This window comes from Peromyscus leucopus, chromosome 23 (assembly GCF_004664715.2).
Source record: "Peromyscus leucopus breed LL Stock chromosome 23, UCI_PerLeu_2.1, whole genome shotgun sequence".
Taxonomy (NCBI): Eukaryota; Metazoa; Chordata; class Mammalia; order Rodentia; family Cricetidae; genus Peromyscus; species Peromyscus leucopus.
The window spans coordinates 29821047-29844588 of NC_051082.1; the positions used below are offsets into that span (position 1 = coordinate 29821047).

Below are 23542 nucleotides of genomic sequence, written 5' to 3' on the forward strand. Positions count from 1 at the left end.
ATTATGACAGTTCTGACTATGATGAGATAGTATCACCACACAATTTTAATTTTTATTTTCCAGTCGATTGTGGTACTTGCCCCTTTTTTTCAAATGTTTATCGATTTTTTTGTAAATTATAGTCGTATTTCTTCAATTCACTTGTCCATTTATTAATTGGAAGATTTTTTTGATATTCAAGTTTTGAAATTCATTACAGAGCCTAGATATTAATCTGCTGACTGATCTGTTGATGGTAAAGAATTCTCCCATTAGCCAGTCTATCTCTTTATGCTGGGGATTGCGTCCTTGCTATTGGAGTATGGTTTTTAATTCTTGGAGTCCTTTTGCTGATTCCTTGGAATATATCGTTTACTGGATTTCTTCTCAGAATGTTCTTGCATATGCCCATATATTGAGCTGTTTTCTGTAGCTTTTTCTCTAGTGGTTTCAGATCTCACCTTAGGGTCTTTGTCTAATTTGAACTGCACTTTTGGTTGGAGAAGAGATGAGAATCTAAATTCATCCTCTATGTATGAATATCCAAAACTACTTACTCAAAAAATATCATTTTCCCCAATGTATGATTTTGGCATCTTTGTTTAAAGTCTGTTGGGGTAGAAGGATGGCTCAGTGGTTAGGAGAACTTTCTGCACTGACATAGGATTCAGGTTTGCTTCCCAGTATCCAGGCTGTCACCTCACAACCATCAGTAACTAGCCCCAGCTCCAGGGGATCCAAAGTCCTCTTCTGTCCTCCAAGGGCACTCCCATTCACTGCCATACACCTGGACACAGATATATAAATAAAAAACAAAAGTCTTGTTACAGACCAAGGTGGCTACAAGCTGTGTGGCTTCATTTCTTTTCTTTTTTTAAATAGATTTATCTATTATGTATACAGCATATATGACTGCAGGCCATAAGAGGGCGCCAGATCTCCTTACAGATGACTGTGACGCACCATGTGGTTGCTGGGAATGAACTCAGGACCTTTGGGAGAACAGTCTGTGCTCTTAACCTCTGAGCCATCTCTCCAGCCCCATGTGGCTTCATTTCTGTGTACTCTGTCTGTTCCACTGGTCTACTCTTCTGTTTTCTGACAGTACCATGCTGTTCCTGCCACTTAGAACCAAGTCTTGAGTTCAAATATTCTGATAACCGGAAGTGTTCTTTCTTACTTTGGATTATTTTTTTTCCTAGGGTCTTTATAGCTATCACATGAATTGTAGATTTTTTTCTCTTGCTTTGTGAGGAATATCATTGGAATTTTCATAAGAATTGCAAGGATCACTAGATAGATTTTGACAACATAGACTGTTTCATCTTTTATTCATGGCAATCCAAAAGCATGAGAAATTTTGTTTTCTAAAACCTTAATTTTTTCTTTTCTTTTCTTTTCTTTTTTTGTTGTAGATATCATGTGCCTTCAAGGGTAGGTATTATTTTTTTAAAAACTTTTAAAAGTGGATGGGGTCCCCACCTCCTGATTTCTACAACACCCACAGAGTTTGATTTCCAAATAGAATCAGAAAGGATTCAAATTTCAGGTAATTGAAGTAAGTTGTGAAAACTTAGGAGAAAAGAATCCAGACATGATGGCCCTTAAGGCCAACACTCAGGAGGTAGAGATCGGCAGATCTCTGAGTTGAGGCCATCCTAGTCTGCAGAGAAACCCTATCTCAAAAGCAAGCAATCAAAAAGTTAGGAGAAGGCTGAGAGATGGCTCAGCAGTTCAGAGCACTGCCTGCCCTCCCAGAGGACCTAAATTCCACTCCCAGCACCTACATGATGACTCATAACTAACTATAACTGCAGTCCTGGGGATCCAGAGCCTTCTGTTCTCTATGGGCACCAATCATGCATGTGGTGCAAGACTTTCCTGTAGGTAAAACACCCATACACAAAATAATAGTATCAGGAGAGGACCCTCACTGTTTCCGTGTTTAAGTGAGTTCTGTGTGTGGCTCTGGTGGGAACACTCACTGATATCTCACTGTCTTCATAGCTTTTATTGGTTTACCTCTCTCCTGAGATGAAAGGGGCTCTTGGTTCTGTAAGGCCTGTTGAGTATCCTCTGAGAGAGTATCTATGGTGCCAGGAACCAGAGTCTCAACCAAAGCTGCATTGGGTCTGGATGTTTTCCTTTGTGAACTTTGCTTTGGAATAGCAGGTGCTTAATGCTGCTTTACTAGAGCACCTGAGGAATTTTGATCTGCTTTCAATTCAGCTCTGTACATATTCCATTTACACTTCTCTTGCTGTGATTGAAAACAGAAAAAGAAAAATCTTAAAACCTGTGACCAAAAGCATCTTAAGAGAGGAAAGCATTTATTCATCTTAGGATTAAAAGGTTACAGTCCAACACTGAAGGAAGTCAAGGCAGGATCTAAAGGTGGATCTGCTTGCTGGTACACACAGCATTACCTCCATCAAAGGATCACATTTCACAAGCAAAAATTAGAGGTCTTAGAGAAAGCTGCTTATTATCTGCCTTGCCAGCTGGCTTATACCCAGCTAGCTTTCTTATACAGCTGATTTCCATGTGCCTAGGGATGGTACCTCCCACAGTGGGCTGAGCCCTCCTACATCAACTAACAGTCAAAGAGTCCCTCACAGACATATCCACAGGCCCATCTGATCTAGGCCAATCCCACATTGGAGGGTCTCCCCTCAGATGACTCTAGCTGTGACAAGTTGACACTTTATGCTACCCGGGTCAATACACTGTATTGTGTTGTGAGACACCATTTTAGAGAACTGTTTGCTGTCAGCAATGGTGTTTCTTTCCCTATAAACTGTGGGAACTGTCATTGATCTCTTAAACAGGGCCTGTAAATGTCCAGAAAAGGGATCAGAAACAGTTGAAAATTTTTCTGAGCTTCCAATCCTCCATTTCCTGGGTCCCCAAGTTTAATACTATTTGCAGGTCACCAACCACATCAGGGTCACCTCCCCCACCAGGTGCTTACACTTCTATAACCTTGGGTGGGGTGAAGGGAATAAGTCTTGTTCTGGCTTTAAGTTGCACTGTGTCAGTTTTACCTAAGAGGTCTCACAAGACAGAGAAGTAAAACCTCACATACATCTCAGCAACCCACATGATGTTTTGATTATCACTGCCATTGATGGTTAGAGCTTGGTCTTGGGTCCCACCATCTCTTCATTAACCCTTTCTTGCACATGATCTTTAGTTATCATTGGCTGTGTGGAGCCCATGGCCTCTGTCTAGTCTTTTAACCCGAGTGTCCATGGCCTTATGCAGGGGCAAGTCATCTAATGTAGAAGCAGCTCTCATGATGGAGAACATTCCACCAGAAGAATAAATGTTTTTTTCTAGGTATGGTGGTGCACACCTGTAATCCTACCCTTTAAAGCAGTGGTTCTCAACTTTCCTGATGCTGTGACCCTTTAGTTCAATGCTCATGCTGTGGTAAACCTGGCCATAGTAGTATTTTCATTGGTACTTCATAACTCTAATTTTGTTGTTATGGATCTTAGTGTAAATATATGTGTTTTCTGATTGTCTTAAGTGACCCTTGTGAAAGGACCATTCAACCCACAAAGGGTGGTGACCCACAGGTTAAGAATCAGTGATTTAGAGACTGGAGGATCGGATCTGGAGATAAAGACCAGCATAGACTTCAAGGTGATCTCCAAGTGAGCCGGATCTACACAGTGAGACCCTGTGTGAGCACTGCACCCCGGGACCATTTTCTCTCAGTTTCTGGACTCTTGCCTCAGCTCCATTGATCCTTCTGGCTGTCGTCTTGACAGTTGATTCCACTTAGCTGGTAATAGCTGCTGAGGTGGGATTGAAGCTGGCTGTGATCTAGTTGTTTGTTTTCTGTATGTATGTATATGTGTGTGTGTGTGTGTGTGTGTGTGTGTGTGTGTGTGTGTGTGGTATGTTTGTACCAGTACACATGTTTTGGTGTTTGTGTGCACACACATGTGTAAGTATGTAGATGTGTGCCCTAAGTGTGTGTATGTGTCCATTCACATGTGTGGAGTGAGCATGTGTAGCCTTGTGTACATGTGGTGTATGCATGTGTATGTGTGTACATATGTCTTTGTGTTCATGTGGTGTCCATGTGGTTGGAAGCAGGAGTTTGACACCACGTGTCGTCCTTAATCCATCTAATCCTAGTTTTCACTGAACCAATTTTCTCACTGAATGCAGTGCTCACCAATTGACAAGACCGGCTGACCAGTGAGCTCTGGGGACCTGCTATCACCCAGGGTACCTTAGTTTTCCTTTCTCTTGCTGTCATAGAACAGTGACCAAAAACAACTTTGGAAAAGCAGGCATTTATTTCTTTACAGGTTACAGTCCATCATGAAGGGAAGTCAGGACAGAAATGCAGACAGAGACCTGGAGGCAGGAACTGAAGCAGAGGCCATGAAGGAACACTGCTGACTGCCTTGCTCCCCATGGCTTGCCCAACTTGCTGTCTTATAGCACCCCAAAACACCAGTGCAGGGGTGGCACTGCCCACAGTGAGCTGAACCTTCTCACATAGAGCATTCGTTATTCAAGAAAATGCTCCACAGACTTAACTGTAGGCCAATCTGATAGAGGCATTTTCTCAACTAATGTTTCCTCTAACAATTGACCCTACCTGTATCAAGTTGAAAACAACAACAACCACAACAAAAGTAAACACAGCACATTGGGCATCATCTGCACATGACCATAGCATTTTTTATGTAAATCCTGGAGATCCAAACTCGGGTCCCTGTGCTTTCTCAGCAGGCAGCATACTGACAGCCATCTCCCTATCCCGATCTGGATTGTGCTGTGGGTACTTTGAAACCACCTAAGGACATTGACATACGCATTCCCACTGTTGTCCACCACAGTAATCATGTAGAGTGTGCAGAAGGATTCCCATGTTACCAACTTAAAAAGTTATGGTCCTTTAACTCATGAACTGCCATTTCTGCATCTCTTGGCTTTCTTGGTTTTTAAGCTACATGTTTAATTTCTTACCCATTATTTACATTTCTTTAAATTTTTCTAGAGGGAACGTTAGGTATACTGTGGAGAGCAGGGGACAAGGTAGTAACAGACTCAATGGCTGTTTGAATGGCTGCATCTACTTACTTTCCTGTGATGTGCTTTTGAGTCGATGCTCTTATCTGGTGTCCTCCCTGGGCATGGCTAGTGTCCAGTAAATTGTGAGTTCATTTCTTGTGATGTGTGCTGGTGTGTCCTTTGTGATTTTCTTAAACTACCTTACTAGCTCTGATAATGTTCTGTGGATTCTTCAAGGCTTTTTGCACATATTGCTAATGTACTAGTTCCCTTTCTCCATGTATAGAGATGACAGCTAGACCACTGCCTCCATCATTTATGGCTACTGTCCCCTCTCTGTTCTCTGTGCTGTACAGGCCTCTACAGTTCAACAGGAAAGCCTGTCCCCAGCCTACAGCCTAGATGGGGTTTCTCTCAAACTGTCTAATGCAGCCCTGGATCTCTAGTCCCCAGAGCCATTGGACACCCTAACTCTGGTGACTCGATGACATAAGCAGCTAGCTTTTTTTTGGGGGGAAGGGGTTCTTGGAGTTAGGGTTTCTCTGTGTAGTCTAACATGACCTGAATCTCGGTCTGTAGAACAGACTGGCATCAAATTCACAGGATCCACCTGCCTCTGTCTCGTGACTGCTGGGATTAAAGTTGTGAGCCACCATCACTGGACTAACAACTCACTTCTTGATGAGACATGAACTAGCCTGATGTATATAACCTTTCCAAAGCCAAATGCATGGTAGACAGTGATGTGGTGGTGGTGGTGTGTGGGTGGGTCCTCCCTTATCATACCTGAAATGAGGTACCCTACACCCTAAAAGGCCACTGACACCCTTCAGTGTCCACTAAATGGTAGGTGGCATCTCACATGCCCTGGACGAGGACAACAGTGAGCCATTTTTAACGATGACCTCTATTTTTGTCATTTGGGGTTTTTTTTTTTTTACTGGACATACTGAACATAAGCTGGCATGCAATCCATTCCCCACAGACAAGTGTGAAAAATTTCCATGGACTCAACTCTGTCATGTGTTGATCACCCCCAGCATTCTTGGAAAACCTGGCACTTCTTTATGATAACCATCTGTTTAAACATGTTCATTGGGGTGTGACAAGTGTCACAACATACACTGAGTGTGTATACACAGCTCTGGCTTAGGGTTGGTGAGAATAGGGAGCACCATTACAGTTAAGTTGACATCATCTTTCTCTGCATGGCCCATTTCGTGGGACCTCCTAGGTGGTTAGCTGTGTCAAGATGAAGCTGAGTGTCTCCTTTCCTGCCCCCGGCTGTGAGAAACTCATTGAAGTGAATGCTGAATACAAGCTACGTGTGTTCTATGAGAGAAGCCCATGAACACAGAAGCAGCTGCTGATGCTCTGGGTGAATAATGGAAGGGATATGTGGTCCAAATCGGTGGCAGGAATGACAAGGTTTTCCCATGAAGCAAGGCATTTTGACCCATGGCAGAGTGCACCTGCTGTTGAGTAAGGGACGTTCTTGTTATAGACTAAGGAGAACAGGAGAGAGGAAGAAGAAGTCTGGTTGAGGATGCATCATGGAAGCCAATGTCAGTGTTCTCAACTTGGTTATTGGGAAAACAAAAAAGGAGAGGAGGATATTTCTGGATGGACAGCTACTACTGTTCCTTGTTGGTTGAAACCTAAAAGAGCTAGCAGAATCTGAAAGCTTTTTAATCTCTTTAAGGAAGATGATGTCCGCCAATAATACATGGTCAGAAAGTCATTAAACAAAGAAGGTAAGAAGTCCAGGACCAAAGCACCCAAGGTTCAGCATCCTGTCACTCCTCATGTCCTGCAACACAAACGCCGGTGGATTGCTCTAGAGAAACAACGGACAAAGGAAGACAAGGAGGAGGCTGCAGAATGTGCTGAACTTTTGGCAAGAGAATGAAGGACGCCCAAGTAAAGCACCAGGACCAGATCACCAAGAGACATAGACTATCCTCTCTGAGAGCTTCTACTTCTAAGTCTGAAATTAGTCTTTAAGGGTAACAAATACATGATCATGCCTTAAAAAAAGTTAAACAAAATTCAGAGAGATACTAAAAATGAAAACAACAATAAAAAAGAATTAGACAAAATTTAAGGAGATATTAACAAAGAAAAGAATAATAAAAAGAATTAAACAAAATGAAAGGCAATATTAACAATGAACACAACAATAAATAAGAATTAAACATAATTAAAGGCAATAATAACATTGAAAACAATGAAAAAGTATTAAAGAATATTAAAGGAAATATTAACAATAAAACCATTAATAAAAAAGAAATAAACAAAATTAAAGGCGATATTAACAATGAAAACAAGGAAAAGAATTAAGCATACTTAATGTTTATTAATAAATTTTAATATTAAAAACAATGAAAATAATACAATAATAAAAGAAATATAATTAAACGTGATATTAACTTTGAAAACAACAATAAGAATTAAACAAAATTAAAGATGATACTTTCTCTAAAGATGGGAAGGACAGCTGGTTGTGGGTAGAACTCAGCAGGTAATAAACAATCTCACTATATGTCAACATCAGGCAGAGGGAAAAAGGGCTCTGGCACACCCAACTGCACAACAGAAACTAGAAAGAGCTGCCCAGCATCTGGAACATCTGCAGCCAGTTCTAGAGGTGGCTGTGCATCAGTGGGCAGAGGCTGATCTGAAGTTTGAAGTGGCACTGGTCCAGCTTCTGGCACGGTTGGTTCCCCAAGTGCCAGGTCTGTGTCGTCTTGGGTTTTCAGAAATTCCTGGGCCCTGCCACAGAAGTTGGTCCCAGATGCAGAGTCTCCACCATCCCTGATGCATCCTGCATGGGTGCCTCTGGATTTATTTCCCTGAGGAGTCCATCATCTAAGGCAGAAAGAGATGGGCCATTAGTGGAAGTGCCCTAGAAGTTTCCATGATGGGGTGAGCTTCCCAGAGATGGCCTTGATGGTCACACAAGGTGTCAGAAAATCCCCAGTCCCCTCTCCCCACAACAGGACATCTCACCTGGCAGGTGTCCAGCTCTGGTTCCAGGCCGGGATATCTGGACAATTTCCTGGTACAACCCATCGCCAAAATTACCTCAGCCTTCCCAGGCACCTACCCCAGGCCTCCTCGCCCGTTTTACACTCCTGCTCCTCCAGCTCCTCTCCTTGAAGAGTGAGGTCCTTTGCAGGCTCATCGGGCCATAGATATTTCACGAGCCTCTTGGCCACGGCAAGGTCTGGAGACCGACTGAAGTCCCGGGGTGTTTCATTCTCCATATCGACAGGAAGGATAATAAGGCACTGCAGGGAGGAGCAGGTTGGAGGGAAGTAGAGTCAGAAGCCTGGCCTCACTTCACCAGCACAGCAGTGTCCCTTAGATGAGGACAGGGCTGCCCAGCCCATGTGCTGCTGGGCATGGTGGTCAGGACTATAGAGCTGTATGGAGAGGGCTCGAGACACTTTCTGTGCCTTGGAGGACAGACTGGGCAGACTGGGCTGGGCTGTAGTGGGGATGGTTTCCCCTAGGGCCCTTCAGGTTCCGTCCATCCCTGTGCTCCTCAGGACCAAGGAGACCAATGGAGATTTCTGTTTTTCTCCACCTGCATGTGAAGTCTCTGGTACCATCCCTCTAGTGGGAATCCCAAGAGCGGGGTAACTGGTAACAGCTCAGTCCTCAACCCTAGCCACCCCAGACACCCACTGTGTAGAGGGGCTCTTACCTCCCTCGTCACCCAAGCCAACTCACATCTTTTTTTCCTGATCCTCCACCAGTCTGGCTGCAAAGGTCCATACCTGTGGCATTCCATGAGGGTGTTACCACTAAGACCATGTGTCCCCAACCCACCAAGAGATCCTGAGAGAGCTACTTGAATCAGGTAGAGAAATAGAAGCCAGGAAGGGGATGAGGATCCTCAGGGCTCCTTGCAATGTTCTGACTTCCATGGTTAGGGCCTGGGAATGAGCCTCTGGTCACAGCTCTTCAAGGATCTTCCACACTGGGTAACCTAAGCTTCTCCTTCTTAGGTTTTTTGGTTGTTAGAGGACTTCTTGGGTGGCCCCAGGGACCCTTATCTGCTTCTGTTAATCCCATCAAACCTAGATAGTATCTAGAACCTTTTATACAAATGGGGAAAGGCTCTGCTCAAGGGATAAGAATGGATAGTGTTTGACACTTCTTGAGAAAAGTGAATGACAATCTCGTGTTGACTCCCCTATCTCTGGCCATGTCATCTGGAAGGTCCAGGCCCAGGACCAATGATGCCAGGGTACAATAATACTTGTTCTGTGAGAGCATACAGTCCCAGGGAAGGGTGGAGATGTTCTAAACCAAACAGGGGCTTGAGAGCCTGACTTGTGTGTAGTCACTCACGTGTCCATAATTAAGTCCAGCATCTCCCAGGTGGTCACAAACTTAGGTAGACAGCCAATACTGTACATATAAATAGGTAATTCCCATCCTTAAAGGCTTTGGTATATGATTGATAAGGTCTTTCATATAGGTTGGGCTCTGAGGATCAAATATGGGTTGTCTTCCTGATTCCTGTTATCCTGAGGAAAGACCAAGGAAGGAAGGAGGGTTTAAATGTGAAATCTCAGAGACAATAACAACCCATTACCACACACTGAAGTGAAAAGCGAGCATAAAAGATGTTCCTCAGTGTTCTCACAGGAACAAAGACCCAGTCAGGAACTGCAGTGGATCAGGGGACCAAAAAGTCTCCTGGCTACAGGCTGACCTGTGTTACCTCATTTTCCCTATGGGAAAATGGACAGAGGTGTCCATAAATACTTCGCAGCACACGTCGGAACCGGCCAGGAGGCTTTGGTTTTCGGCGGCCTGAGCCACCACAACTCCTGAAGCAAGAGAACATCTTTACTGTTCTAGTGCCTCCAGAGAAGTGAGTCAGTTGAGGCTGCTGTGGGTGGCTGGTTACCTGGTAACCAGGAGCCTGAGTTCCATCTGTGATAATACTAAGAAGTGAGGTCACTTCTTGGCGGCCCTCCAGCCAGCACCTCCTCCACATAGGCTTTCTCCTCCACAAGGCTGCCAACTTCTCTCCTGCCTTTCTATGTGTACAATGGGACACAGTGGTGTCCATATGCTTATGCCACACACTGACCTGGGAAGCCTGGCTCTACCAGACCCTCAACTTCCAGAAGGCAGAAGAGGTTTCCCAACCATTACCTCTATACCACATGCATTCCAGGAAAAAAGTAATTTTCTCTTAGGGTCTTCCCACTGTCCCAACCTGCTCCCTGTAGATCATTCTAGCCATTGATTTCCTAGTGTGTCATCTTTTGTATATGATCACAGATTCCCTACACCTGGGAAACCCCATACCACTGTCACCAGAGGTGAAGGCACAAAAAGGCACATGTGCCCATGTCCTCACACCCACACTCACAAGGGCACACAGAGGACCCACTCACAAGTGCCTAGGAACTTGTCAGTACAGAAAGGGCCATGCTTAGATGGCCTTAGGGATATTTAGGTTGAGGTTAGTGTTAGGGTAACAGACAGCAGCAATCTGTATGCGTTCATGTTTAATCGTGCCTTTCACTTAAAGAACCAGGCTGGACTCCTGTCCTTTTCTATGCGTGCCAGTGTTTATTCCCTTTGGTCTTCCACAGGCAACAGTGTGCCTCTTCTGCATCCCCAGGCATTGCAGTCTTGGTTCTGGTTTGCAGGCTGTCAACACCTCTCACCACATTCTTTACCCCAAGGGGAAAGTACACACTAACATTAAGACTTTGGTAAAAGTTTATGTATCTTCATTCTTGGATGACTAGTTTAAAATTCATTCATATATAAGTTTCAGGCTTGTTGAAGGAAAAATGAGAATCTTAAAAATTTAATGCCAATCCACAAGGAAGAAAAAGGGAAAGAATAAGTCCCTAGATTTTATAGAAATACAAAAATTTATATTGATATAAATAGCTTTCTATGACCATATCCTCATGTTAGATATAAGCACACACAATGAACATTTACATAATTAAAAAGTTTTATTTCCTTTAAAAATTATCTTACTATTTTACATTTGCATATGCGTGTGTTCTATGCTGTACATATGTGCAGTGCCCGTGGAAGCCAGAAGAGGGTATTGAATCCCCTGGAACTGGGGTTATGAATGGTTGTGAGCTGACATGTTAGTGCTGGGTACTGAACTCGGTTATCTACAAGAGCAGCCAGTGCTCTTAACCACTGAGCAATTTCTGCAGCCCATTATTTCTCTTTGTGGTCACAGAGGGGTCCCTTGTAGAAACCATAATCAGCATCCAGTGTGAACCAGTAAACGTTTCCGGCTGGGTTTTATACAACTTGGTGGTGTGTCATTCATGTCTGTCCTATTAATTAAACTATTGTACCAAGAATATTAGCAAGCTCAGTTGATGGCCACACTTATTTTGGCTACATAGATGTACAATTATAGAGGCCAGTCTGGGGTGGGTAGTAGAGCTTTTTTCCAGGATGCAGACGGGATGCCCACCAGCTCCTGGGCAATGTTGCAATGCCTGGGGATGCAGAAGAGGCACACTGTTGCCTGTGGAAGACCAAAGGGAATAAACACTGGCACGCATAGAAAAGAACAGGAGTCCAGCCTGGTTCTTTAAGTGAAAGGCACGATTAAACATGAACACTTACAGTTTGCTGCTGTCTGTTACCCTAACACTAACCTCAACCTAAATATCCCTAAGGCCATCTAAGCATGGCCCTTTCTGTACTGACAAGTTCCTAGGCACTTGTGAGTGGGTCCTCTGTGTGCCCTTGTGAGTGTGGGTGTGAGGACATGGGCACATGTGCCTTTTTGTGCCTTCACCTCTGGTGACAGTGGTATGGGGTTTCCCAGGTGTAGGGAATCTGTGATCATATACAAAAGATGACACACTAGGAAATCAATGGCTAGAATGATCTACAGGGAGCAGGTTGGGACAGTGGGAAGACCCTAAGAGAAAATTACTTTTTTCCTGGAATGCATGTGGTATAGAGGTAATGGTTGGGAAACCTCTTCTGCCTTCTGGAAGTTGAGGGTCTGGTAGAGCCAGGCTTCCCAGGTCAGTGTGTGGCATAAGCATATGGACACCACTGTGTCCCATTGTACACATAGAAAGGCAGGAGAGAAGTTGGCAGCCTTGTGGAGGAGAAAGCCTATGTGGAGGAGGTGCTGGCTGGAGGGCCGCCAAGAAGTGACCTCACTTCCTTAGTATTATCACAGATGGAACTCAGGCTCCTGGTTACCAGGTAACCAGCCACCCACAGCAGCCTCAACTGACTCACTTCTCTGGAGGCACTAGAACAGTAAAGATGTTCTCTTGCTTCAGGAGTTGTGGTGGCTCAGGCCGCCGAAAACCAAAGCCTCCTGGCCGGTTCCGACGTGTGCTGCGAAGTATTTATGGACACCTCTGTCCATTTTCCCATAGGGAAAATGAGGTAACACAGGTCAGCCTGTAGCCAGGAGACTTTTTGGTCCCCCTGATCCACTGCAGTTCCTGACTGGGTCTTTGTTCCTGTGAGAACACTGAGGAACATCTTTTATGCTCGCTTTTCACTTCAGTGTGTGGTAATGGGTTGTTATTGTCTCTGAGATTTCACATTTAAACCCTCCTTCCTTCCTTGGTCTTTCCTCAGGATAACAGGAATCAGGAAGACAACCCCATATTTGATCCTCAGAGCCCAACCTATATGAAAGACCTTATCAATCATATACCAAAAGCCTTTAAGGATGGGAATTACCTATTTATATGTACAGTATTGGCTGTCTACCCTAAGTTTGTGACCACCTGGGAGATGCTGGACTTAATTATGGACACGTGAGTGACTACACACAAGTCAGGCTCTCAAGCCCCCTGTTTGGTTTTAGAACATCTCCACCCTTCCCTGGGACTGTATGCTCTCACAGAACAAGTATTATTGTACCCTGGCATCATTGGTCCTGGGCCTGGACCTTCCAGATGACATGGCCAGAGATAGGGGAGTCAACACGAGATTGTCATTCACTTTTCTCAAGAAGTGTCAAACACTATCCATTCTTATCCCTTGAGCAGAGCCTTTCCCCCATTTGTATAAAAGGTTCTAGATACTATCTAGGTTTGATGGGATTAACAGAAGCAGATAAGAGTCCCTGGGGCCACCCAAGAAGTCCTCTAACAACCAAAAAACCTAAGAAGGAGAAGCTTAGGTTACCCAGTGTGGGAAGATCCTTGAAGAGCTGTGACCAGGGGCTCATTCCCAGGCCCTAACCATGGAAGTCAGAACATTGCAAGGAGCCCTGAGGATCCTCATCCCCTTCCTGGCTTCTATTTCTCTACCTGATTCAAGTAGCTCTCTCAGGATCTCTTGGTGGGTTGGGGACACATGGCCTTAGTGGTGACACCCTCATGGAATGCCACAGGTATGGACCTTTGCAGCCAGACTGCGTGGAGGATCAGGAAAAAAAGATGTGAGTTGGCTTGGGTGACGAGGGAGGTAAGAGCCCCTCTACACAGTGGGATGTCTGGGGTGGCTAGGGTTGAGGACTGAGCTGTTACCAGTCACCCCGCTCTTGGGATTCCCACTAGAGGGATGGTACCAGAGACTTCACATGCAGGTGGAGAAAAACAGAAATCTCCATTGGTCTCCTTGGTCCTGAGGAGCACAGGGATGGACGGAACCTGAAGGGCCCTAGGGGAAACCATCCCCACTACAGCCCAGCCCAGTCTGCCCAGTCTGTCCTCCAAGGCACAGAAAGTGTCTCGAGCCCTCTCCATACAGCTCTATAGTCCTGACCACCATGCCCAGCAGCACATGGGCTGGGCAGCCCTGTCCTCATCTAAGGGACACTGCTGTGCTGGTGAAGTGAGGCCAGGCTTCTGACTCTACTTCCCTCCAACCTGCTCCTCCCTGCAGTGCCTTATTATCCTTCCTGTCGATATGGAGAATGAAACACCCCCGGGACTTCAGTCGGTCTCCAGACCTTGCCGTGGCCAAGAGGCTCGTGAAATATCTATGGCCCGATGAGCCTGCAAAGGACCTCACTCTTCAAGGAGAGGAGCTGGAGGAGCAGGAGTGTAAAACGGGCGAGGAGGCCTGGGGTAGGTGCCTGGGAAGGCTGAGGTAATTTTGGCGATGGGTTGTACCAGGAAATTGTCCAGATATCCCGGCCTGGAACCAGAGCTGGACACCTGCCAGGTGAGATGTCCTGTTGTGGGGAGAGGGGACTGGGGATTTTCTGACACCTTGTGTGACCATCAAGGCCATCTCTGGGAAGCTCACCCCATCATGGAAACTTCTAGGGCACTTCCACTAATGGCCCATCTCTTTCTGCCTTAGATGATGGACTCCTCAGGGAAATAAATCCAGAGGCACCCATGCAGGATTCATCAGGGATGGTGGAGACTCTGCATCTGGGACCAACTTCTGTGGCAGGGCCCCAGGAATTTCTGAAAACCCAAGATGACACAGACCTGGCACTTGGGGAACCAACTGTGCCAGAAGCTGGACCAGTGCCACTTCAAACTTCAGATCAGCCTCTGCCCACTGATGCACAGCCACCTCTAGAAGTGGCTGCAGATGTTCCAGATGCTGGGCAGCTCTTTCTAGTTTCTGTTGTGCAGTTGGGTGTTGCAGAGCCCTTTTTCCCTCTGCCTGATGTTGACATATAGTGAGATTGTTTATTACCTGCTGAGTTCCACCCAGAACCAGCTGTCCTTCCCATCTTTAGAGAAAGTATCATCTTTAATTTTGTTTAATTCTTATTGTTGTTTTCAAAGTTAATATCACGTTTAATTATATTTCTTTTATTATTGTATTATTTTCATTGTTTTTAATATTAAAATTTATTAATAAACATTAAGTATGCTTAATTCTTTTCCTTGTTAATATCGCCTTTAATTTTGTTTATTTCTTTTTTATTAATGGTTTTATTGTTAATATTTCCTTTAATATTCTTTAATACTTTTTCATTGTTTTCAATGTTATTATTGCCTTTAATTATGTTTAATTCTTATTTATTGTTGTGTTCATTGTTAATATTGCCTTTCATTTTGTTTAATTCTTTTTATTATTCTTTTCTTTGTTAATATCTCCTTAAATTTTGTCTAATTCTTTTTTATTGTTGTTTTCATTTTTAGTATCTCTCTGAATTTTGTTTAACTTTTTTTAAGGCATGATCATGTATTTGTTACCCTTAAAGACTAATTTCAGACTTAGAAGTAGAAGCTCTCAGAGAGGATAGTCTATGTCTCTTGGTGATCTGGTCCTGGTGCTTTACTTGGGCGTCCTTCATTCTCTTGCCAAAAGTTCAGCACATTCTGCAGCCTCCTCCTTGTCTTCCTTTGTCCGTTGTTTCTCTAGAGCAATCCACCGGCGTTTGTGTTGCAGGACATGAGGAGTGACAGGATGCTGAACCTTGGGTGCTTTGGTCCTGGACTTCTTACCTTCTTTGTTTAATGACTTTCTGACCATGTATTATTGGCAGACATCATCTTCCTTAAAGAGATTAAAAAGCTTTCAGATTCTGCTAGCTCTTTTAGGTTTCAACCAACAAGGAACAGTAGTAGCTGTCCATCCAGAAATATCCTCCTCTCCTTTTTTGTTTTCCCAATAACCAAGTTGAGAACACTGACATTGGCTTCCATGATGCATCCTCAACCAGACTTCTTCTTCCTCTCTCCTGTTCTCCTTAGTCTATAACAAGAACGTCCCTTACTCAACAGCAGGTGCACTCTGCCATGGGTCAAAATGCCTTGCTTCATGGGAAAACCTTGTCATTCCTGCCACCGATTTGGACCACATATCCCTTCCATTATTCACCCAGAGCATCAGCAGCTGCTTCTGTGTTCATGGGCTTCTCTCATAGAACACACGAAGCTTGTATTCAGCATTCACTTCAATGAGTTTCTCACAGCCGGGGGCAGGAAAGGAGACACTCAGCTTCATCTTGACACAGCTAACCACCTAGGAGGTCCCACGAAATGGGCCATGCAGAGAAAGATGATGTCAACTTAACTGTAATGGTGCTCCCTATTCTCACCAACCCTAAGCCCAGAGCTGTGTATACACACTCAGTGTATGTTGTGACACTTGTCACACCCCAATGAACATGTTTAAACAGATGGTTATCATAAAGAAGTGCCAGGTTTTCCAAGAATGCTGGGGGTGATCAACACATGACAGAGTTGAGTCCATGGAAATTTTTCACACTTGTCTGTGGGGAATGGATTGCATGCCAGCTTATGTTCAGTATGTCCAGTAAAAAAAAAAAACCCAAATGACAAAAATAGAGGTCATCGTTAAAAATGGCTCACTGTTGTCCTCGTCCAGGGCATGTGAGATGCCACCTACCATTTAGTGGACACTGAAGGGTGTCAGTGGCCTTTTAGGGTGTAGGGTACCTCATTTCAGGTATGATAAGGGAGGACCCACCCACACACCACCACCACCACATCACTGTCTACCATGCATTTGGCTTTGGAAAGGTTATATACATCAGGCTAGTTCATGTCTCATCAAGAAGTGAGTTGTTAGTCCAGTGATGGTGGCTCACAACTTTAATCCCAGCAGTCACAAGACAGAGGCAGGTGGATCCTGTGAATTTGATGCCAGTCTGTTCTACAGACCGAGATTCAGGTCATGTTAGACTACACAGAGAAACCCTAACTCCAAGAACCCCTTCCCCCACCCAAAAAAGCTAGCTGCTTATGTCATCGAGTCACCAGAATTAGGGTGTCCAATGGCTCTGGGGACTAGAGATCCAGGGCTGCATTAGACAGTTTGAGAGAAACCCCATCTAGGCTGTAGGCTGGGGACAGGCTTTCCTGTTGAACTGTAGAGGCCTGTACAGCACAGAGAACAGAGAGGGGACAGTAGCCATAAGTGATGGAGGCAGTGGTCTAGCTGTCATCTCTATACATGGAGAAAGGGAACTAGTACATTAGCAATATGTGCAAAAAGCCTTGAAGAATCCACAGAACATTATCAGAGCTAGTAAGGTAGTTTAAGAAAATCACAAAGGACACACCAGCACACATCACAAGAAATGAACTCACCATTTACTGGACACTAGCCATGCCCAGGGAGGACACCAGATAAGAGCATCGACTCAAAAGCACATCACAGGAAAGTAAGTAGATGCAGCCATTCAAACAGCCATCGAGTCTGTTACTGCCTTGTCCCCTGCTCTCCACAGTATACCTAACGTTCCCTCTAGAAAAATTCAAAGAAATGTAAATAATGGGTAAGAAATTAAACGTGTAGCTTAAAAACCAAGAAAGTCAAGAGATGCAGAAATGGCAGTTCATGAGTTAAAGGACCATAACTTTTTAAGTTGGTGACATGGGAATCCTTCTGCACACTCCACATGATTACTGTGGTGGACAACAGTGGGAATGCGTATGTCAATGTCCCTAGGTGGTTTCAAAGTACCCACAGCACAATCCAGATCGGGATAGGGAGATGGCTGTCAGTATGCTGCCTGCTGAGAAAGCACAGGGACCCGAGTTTGGATCTCCAGGATTTACATAAAAAATGCTATGGTCATGTGCAGATGATGCCCAATGTGCTGTGTTTACTTTTGTTGTGGCTGTTGTTGTTTTCAACTTGATACAGGTAGGGTCAATTGTTAGAGGAAACATTAGTTGAGAAAATGCCTCTATCAGATTGGCCTACAGTTAAGTCTGTGGAGCATTTTCTTGAATAACGAATGCTCTATGTGGGAAGGTTCAGCTCACTGTGGGCAGTGCCACCCCTGCACTGGTGTTTTGGGGTGCTATAAGACAGCAAGTTGGGCAAGCCATGGGGAGCAAGGCAGTCAGCAGTGTTCCTTCATGGCCTCTGCTTCAGTTCCTGCCTCCAGGTCTCTGTCTGCATTTCTGTCCAGACTTCCCTTCATGATGGACTGTAACCTGTAAAGAAATAAATGCCTGCTTTTCCAAAGTTGTTTTTGGTCAGTGTTCTATGACAGCAAGAGAAAGGAAAACTAAGGTACCCTGGGTGATAGCAAGTCCCCAGAGCTCACTGGTCAGCTGGTCTTGTCAATTGGTGAGCACTGCATTCAGTGAGAAAATTGGTTCAGTGAAAACTAGGATTAGATGGATTAAGGACGACACGTGGTGTCAAACTCCTGCTTCCACCCACATGGACACCACATGAACACAAAGACATATATACACACATACATATGCATACACCACATATACACAAGGCTACACATGCTCACTCCACACATGTGAATGGACACATACACACACTTAGGGCACACATCTACATACTTACACATGTGTGTGCACACAAACACCAAAACACGTGTACTGGTACAAACATACCACACACACACACACACACACAAACACACACACACACACACACAAACACACACACACACACACACACAAACACACACACATACATACATACAGAAAACAAAACAACTAGATCACAGCCAGCTTCAATCCCACCTCAAGCAGCTATTACCAGCTAAGTGGGATCAACTGTCAGGACGACAGCCAGAAGGATCAATGGAGCTGAGGCAAGAGTCCAGAAACTGAGAGAGAATGGTCCCGGGGTGCAGTGCTCACACAGGGTCTCACTGTGTAGTTCCGGCTCACTTGGAGTTCACCTTGAAGTCTATGCTGGTCTTTATCTCCAGATCCGATCCTCCAGTCTCTAAATCACTGATTCTTAACCTGTGGGTCACCACCCTTTGTGGGTTGAATGGTCCTTTCACAAGGGTCACTTAAGACCATCAGAAAACACATATATTTACACTAAGATCCATAACAACAAAATTAGAGTTATGAAGTACCAATTTAAATACTACTATGGCCAGGTTTACCACAGCATGAGCACTGAACTAAAGGGTCACAGCATCAGGAAGGAGAATCACTGCTTTAAAGAGTAGGATTACAGGTGTGCACCACCATACCTAGAAAAAACATTTATTCTTCTGGTGGAATGTTCTCCATCATGAGAGCTGCTTCTATCATTAGATGACTTGCCCCTGCATAAGGCCGTGGACACTCGGGTTAAAAGACTAGACAGAGGCCATGGGCTCCACACAGCCAATGATAACTAAAGATCATGTGCAAGAAAGGGTTAATGAAGAGATGGTGGGACCCAAGACCAGGCTCCAAAGATCAATTGGCAGTGATAATCAAAACATCATGTGGGTTGCTGAGATGTATGTGAGGTTTTACTTCTCTGTCTTGTGAGACCTCTTAGGTAAAATTGACACAGTGCAACTTAAAGCCAGAACAAGACTTATTCCCTTCACCCCACCCAAGGTTATAGAAGTGTAAGCACCTGGTGGGGGAGGTGACCCTGATGTGGTTGGTGACCTGCAAATAGTATTAAACTTGGGGACCCAGGAAATGGAGGATTGGAAGCTCAGAAAATTTTTCAACTGTTTCTGATCCCTTTTCTGGACATTTACAGGCCCTGTTTAAGAGATCAATGACAGTTCCCACAGTTTATAGGGAAAGAAACACCATTGCTGACAGCAAACAGTTCTCTAAAATGGTGTCTCACAACACAATACAGTGTATTGACCCGGGTAGCATAAAGTGTCAACTTGTCACAGCTAGAGTCATCTGAGGAGAGACCCTCCAATGTGGGATTGGCCTAGATCAGATGGGCCTGTGGATATGTCTGTGAGGGACTCTTTGATTGTTAGTTGATATAGGAGGGCTCAGCCAGGATGTAGGAGGTACCATCCCTAGGCACATGGAAATCAGCTGTATAAGAAAGCTAGCTGGGTATAAGCCAGCTGGCAAGGCAGATAATAAGCAGCTTTCTCTATGAGCTCTAATTTTTGCTTGTGAAATGTGATCCTTTGATGGAGGTAATGCTGTGTGTACCAGCAAGCAGATCCACCTTTAGATCCTGCCTTGACTTCCTTCAGTGTTGGACTGTAACCTTCAATTTTAAGATGAATAAATGCTTTCCTCTCTTAAGATGCTTTTAGTCAGAGGTTTTAAGATTTTTCTTTTTCTGTTTTCAATCACAGCAAGAGAAGTGTAAATGGAATATGTACAGAGCTGAATTGAAAGCAGATCAAAATTCCTCAGGCGCTCTAGTAAAGCAGCATTAAGAACCTGCCATTCCAAAGCAAAGTTCACAAAGGAAAACATCCAGACCCAATGCAGCTTTGGTTGAGACTCTGGTTCCTGGCACCATAGATACTCTCTCAGAGGATACTCAACAGGCCTTACAGAACCAAGAGCCCCTTTCATCTCAGGAGAGAGGTAAACCAATAAAAGCTATGAAGACAGTGAAATATCAGTGAGTGTTCCCACCAGAGCCACACACAGAACTCACTTAAACACGGAAACAGTGAGGGTCCTCTCCTGATACTATTATTTTGTGTATGGGTGTTTTACCTACAGGAAAGTCTGTGCACCACATGCATGATTGGTGCTCATAGGGGACAGAAGGCTCTGGATCCCCAGGACTGCAGTTATAGTTAGTTATGAGTCATCATGTAGGTGCTGGGAGTGGAATTTAGGTCCTCTGGGAGGGCAGGCAGTGCTCTGAACTGCTGAGCCATCTCTCAGCCTTCTCCTAACTTTTGTTTGTTTGTTTGCTTTTGAGATAGGGTTTCTCTGCAGACCAGGATGGCCTCAACTCAGAGATCTGCCCATCTCTACCTCCTGAGTGCTGGCCTTAAGAGCCATCATATCTGGATTCTTTTCTCCTAAGTTTTCACAACTTACTTCAATTACCTGAAATTTGAATCCTTTCTGATTCTATTTGGAAATCAAACTCTGTGGCTGTTGTAGAAATCAGGAGGTGGGGACCCCATCCACTTTTAAAAGTTTTTTAAAAAAATAATACCTACCCTTGAAGGCACATGATATCTACAACAAAAAAAAAAAAAAAAAAAAAAAAAAAAGAAAAAAAGAAAAAAAAAAAAAAAAAGTAAGGTTTTAGAAAACAAAATTTCTCATGCTTTTGGATTGCCATGAATAAAAGATGAAACAGTCTATGTTGTCAAAATCTATCTAGTGATCTTCGCAATTCTTATGAAAATTCCAATGATATTCCTCACAAAGCAAGAGAAAAAAAATCTACAATTCATGTGATAGCTATAAAGACCCTAGGGAAAAAAAATAATCCAAAGCAAGAAAAAACACTTCCGGTTATCAGAATATTTGAACTCAAGACTTGGTTCTAAGTGGCAGGAACAGCATGGTACTGTCAGAAAACAGAAGAGTAGACCAGTGGAATAGACAGAGGACACAGAAATGAAGCCACATCTGAGAGATGCTCAGGTAAGCATGACTGTTCTCAAGTCTGAGTTCATTAGCACACATGTGCCACAGCCATCTGTAAAGATCTCGTTTATTGCATATATATGCTGTATACATAATAGAGAAATCTATTTAAAAAAGAAAAGAAATGAAGCCACACAGCTTGCAGCCACCTTGGTCTGTAACAAGATTTTTGTTTTTTATTTATATATCTGTGTCCAGGTGTATGGCAGTGAATGGGAGTGCTCTTGGAGGACAGAAGAGGACTTTGGATCCCCTGGAGCTGGAGCTAATTACTGGTGGTTGTGAGTTGACAGCCTGGATACTGGGAAGCAAACCTGTATCCTATGTCGGCGCAGAAAGTTCTTCTAACCACTGAGCCATCCTTCTACCCCAACACACTTTTGACAAAGATGCCAAAATCATACATTGGGGAAAATGATATTTTTTGAGTAAGTAGTTTTGGATATTCACACATAGAGGATGAAATTAGATTCTCATCTCTTCTCCAACCAAAAGTGCAGTTCAAATTAGACAAAGACCCTAAGGTGAGATCTGAAACCACTAGAGAAAAAGCTACAGAAAACAGCTCAATATATGGGCATATGCAAGAACATTCTGAGAAGAAATCCAGTAAACGATATATTCCAAGGAATCAGCAAAAAGGACTCCAAGAATTAAAAAACATACTCCAATAGCAAGGACGCAATCCCCAGCACAAAGAGACAGACTGGCTAATGGGAGAATTCTTTACCATCGACAGATCAGTCAGCAGATTAATATCTAGGCTCTGTAATGAATTTCAAAACTTGAATATCAAAAAAATCTTCCAATTAATAAATGGACAAGTGAATTGAAGAAATACGACTATAATTTACAAAACCTAGATAAACATTTGAAAAAAAGGGGCAAATACCACAATCCACTGGAAAATAAAAATTAAAATTGTGTGGTGATACTATCTCATCATAGTCAGAACTGTCATAATAAGGAAACAAAAGCATCCAGGGAGGAGGTGGAAGTGAGCTCTTATACTCTGCTGGTCAGGCTGGGAACTGGTACAGTTGCCACGGGAATCAATATGGAGGGCTGTTGGTGACTTTCCTCAATTCTGTGACCTAATATCTGAGAAAGGAACTTGAGCAAGGATGGCATATTTGGGCCCCTGTTTAAGAGTTTAGTCCATCCTGGTGGGAAAGGCGGGGTGCAGGTGTCTGAAGTGGCTGATCACATTGTCTCTTCAGTCAGAAAGCAGATGAATCCTGGTGCTCAGCATTCACTTCACTTCACTTTGGAATCAGCCAGAAACCCCAGCTCATGAGATGGTGCTGCCCAGACTCAGAGTGGGTCTCCCCTCCTCAGTTTACCCTGTCTGGAGACAGCCTCACAGACACATCCAGAGGTGTGGCTTCCAGGTGATTCCAAATGTAGCCAGTGGAAGAGGAAGATGAACCATCACAGGAGGGTAACAACAAGAAAACACTAAAGCTGTCATACCATCCAGTGGAGCCACTCCAGGGTCTATACAAAATGAATCTCTGTCACATTGTCACAATGGGTACATCCATACCCATGTTCAGTGCACCCACATGCTGCACTGTTCACAGCAGTTAAACTGTGGAACAGCAGATGCCACACCTAGCCATGGGATACCTGCTGAGGATAGCTGCAAACAGGGAGTGGAACCACCCAAGAAAAAGAAATATGTTGCAGTCAACAAAGCTGAAAGCAGTTAAGAGAGCTGAAGAGCATTTTGACATCAGACACGGAGATAGGGAGTGTGGAGTTTGCCCAGCTGGTTTTTGGTCTTGCTTTTGTCTGGTTTTCCTCACTCTAGTCCTTTCCCTACATTTTGGAATGCTAAGGTATATCCTATGACATTATATGTTTTAAGTATGTAATCTATTCTTTGATGCTGATTTTATAGGGGATTACTGTTAGGAGATTGCATGAACCTCAGAAGGGTGAATCTAGGACTTTGAAACATTGCTGATACTGTGATAGACTATGGGAACTTTTGAAGTTGGACTAAATGCATTTTGTATTATGATATTTTTACAAGCTTTTGGGGGCCAGGGAGTGAACCTCAGTAGTTTGAATGTAATTGGCCCCTATAAGGTCCTAGGGAGTGGCACTGTTAGGAGGTGTGGCTTTGGTGGAATAAGTATGACCTTATTGGAGGAAGTGTGTCACTGTGGAGTTGGGCTTTGAGGTCTTATATATGCTCAATCCAAGCAAGTGAGGCAAATCACTTCCTGTTGCCTGCACAAGATGTGGAACTCTCAGTTACCTCTCCAACTCCATGTCTCCCT

The 23542-nt window shown here is 44.0% G+C and overlaps 1 protein-coding gene and 2 pseudogenes across 2 annotated transcripts; 2 read left to right on the forward strand and 1 right to left on the reverse strand.

Annotated features, from left to right (window-relative positions):
* Positions 1–6268: 6268 nt before the first annotated feature.
* LOC114685013 lies at positions 6269–7020 on the forward strand (annotated as a pseudogene).
* A 5122-nt stretch (positions 7021–12142) lies between these two features.
* On the forward strand, positions 12143–14735 carry LOC119086562. 2 transcript variants are annotated; one of them, XM_037198555.1, is made up of 5 exons: positions 12143–12447; positions 12637–12818; positions 13400–13447; positions 13894–14078; positions 14317–14735. In XM_037198555.1, exons 1-5 carry the CDS (start codon positions 12313–12315, stop codon positions 14646–14648), a joined length of 882 nt encoding a protein of 293 aa, XP_037054450.1. In that variant the 5' UTR covers positions 12143–12312; the 3' UTR covers positions 14649–14735. The 2 variants fall into 2 exon arrangements, with proteins under 2 accessions (XP_037054450.1, XP_037054451.1); XM_037198556.1 differs by having other exon boundaries at positions 12145–12438.
* Positions 14736–15172: 437 nt separating this feature from the next.
* Positions 15173–15924, reverse strand: LOC114685014 (annotated as a pseudogene).
* Positions 15925–23542: the final 7618 nt, after the last annotated feature.

Excerpts from the sequence above, each read along its gene's own strand:
- LOC119086562 (XM_037198555.1), top strand. The coding sequence starts at position 12,313 with ATGTTCTCTTGCTTCAGGAGTTGTGGTGGCTCAGGCCGCCGAAAACCA. Across the intron at positions 12,448-12,636 it reads GGGAAAATGAGGTAACACAG|GATAACAGGAATCAGGAAGA; the intron begins GTCAGCCTGTAG and ends GTCTTTCCTCAG. Across the intron at positions 12,819-13,399 it reads CTGGACTTAATTATGGACAC|GTATGGACCTTTGCAGCCAG; the intron begins GTGAGTGACTAC and ends GGAATGCCACAG.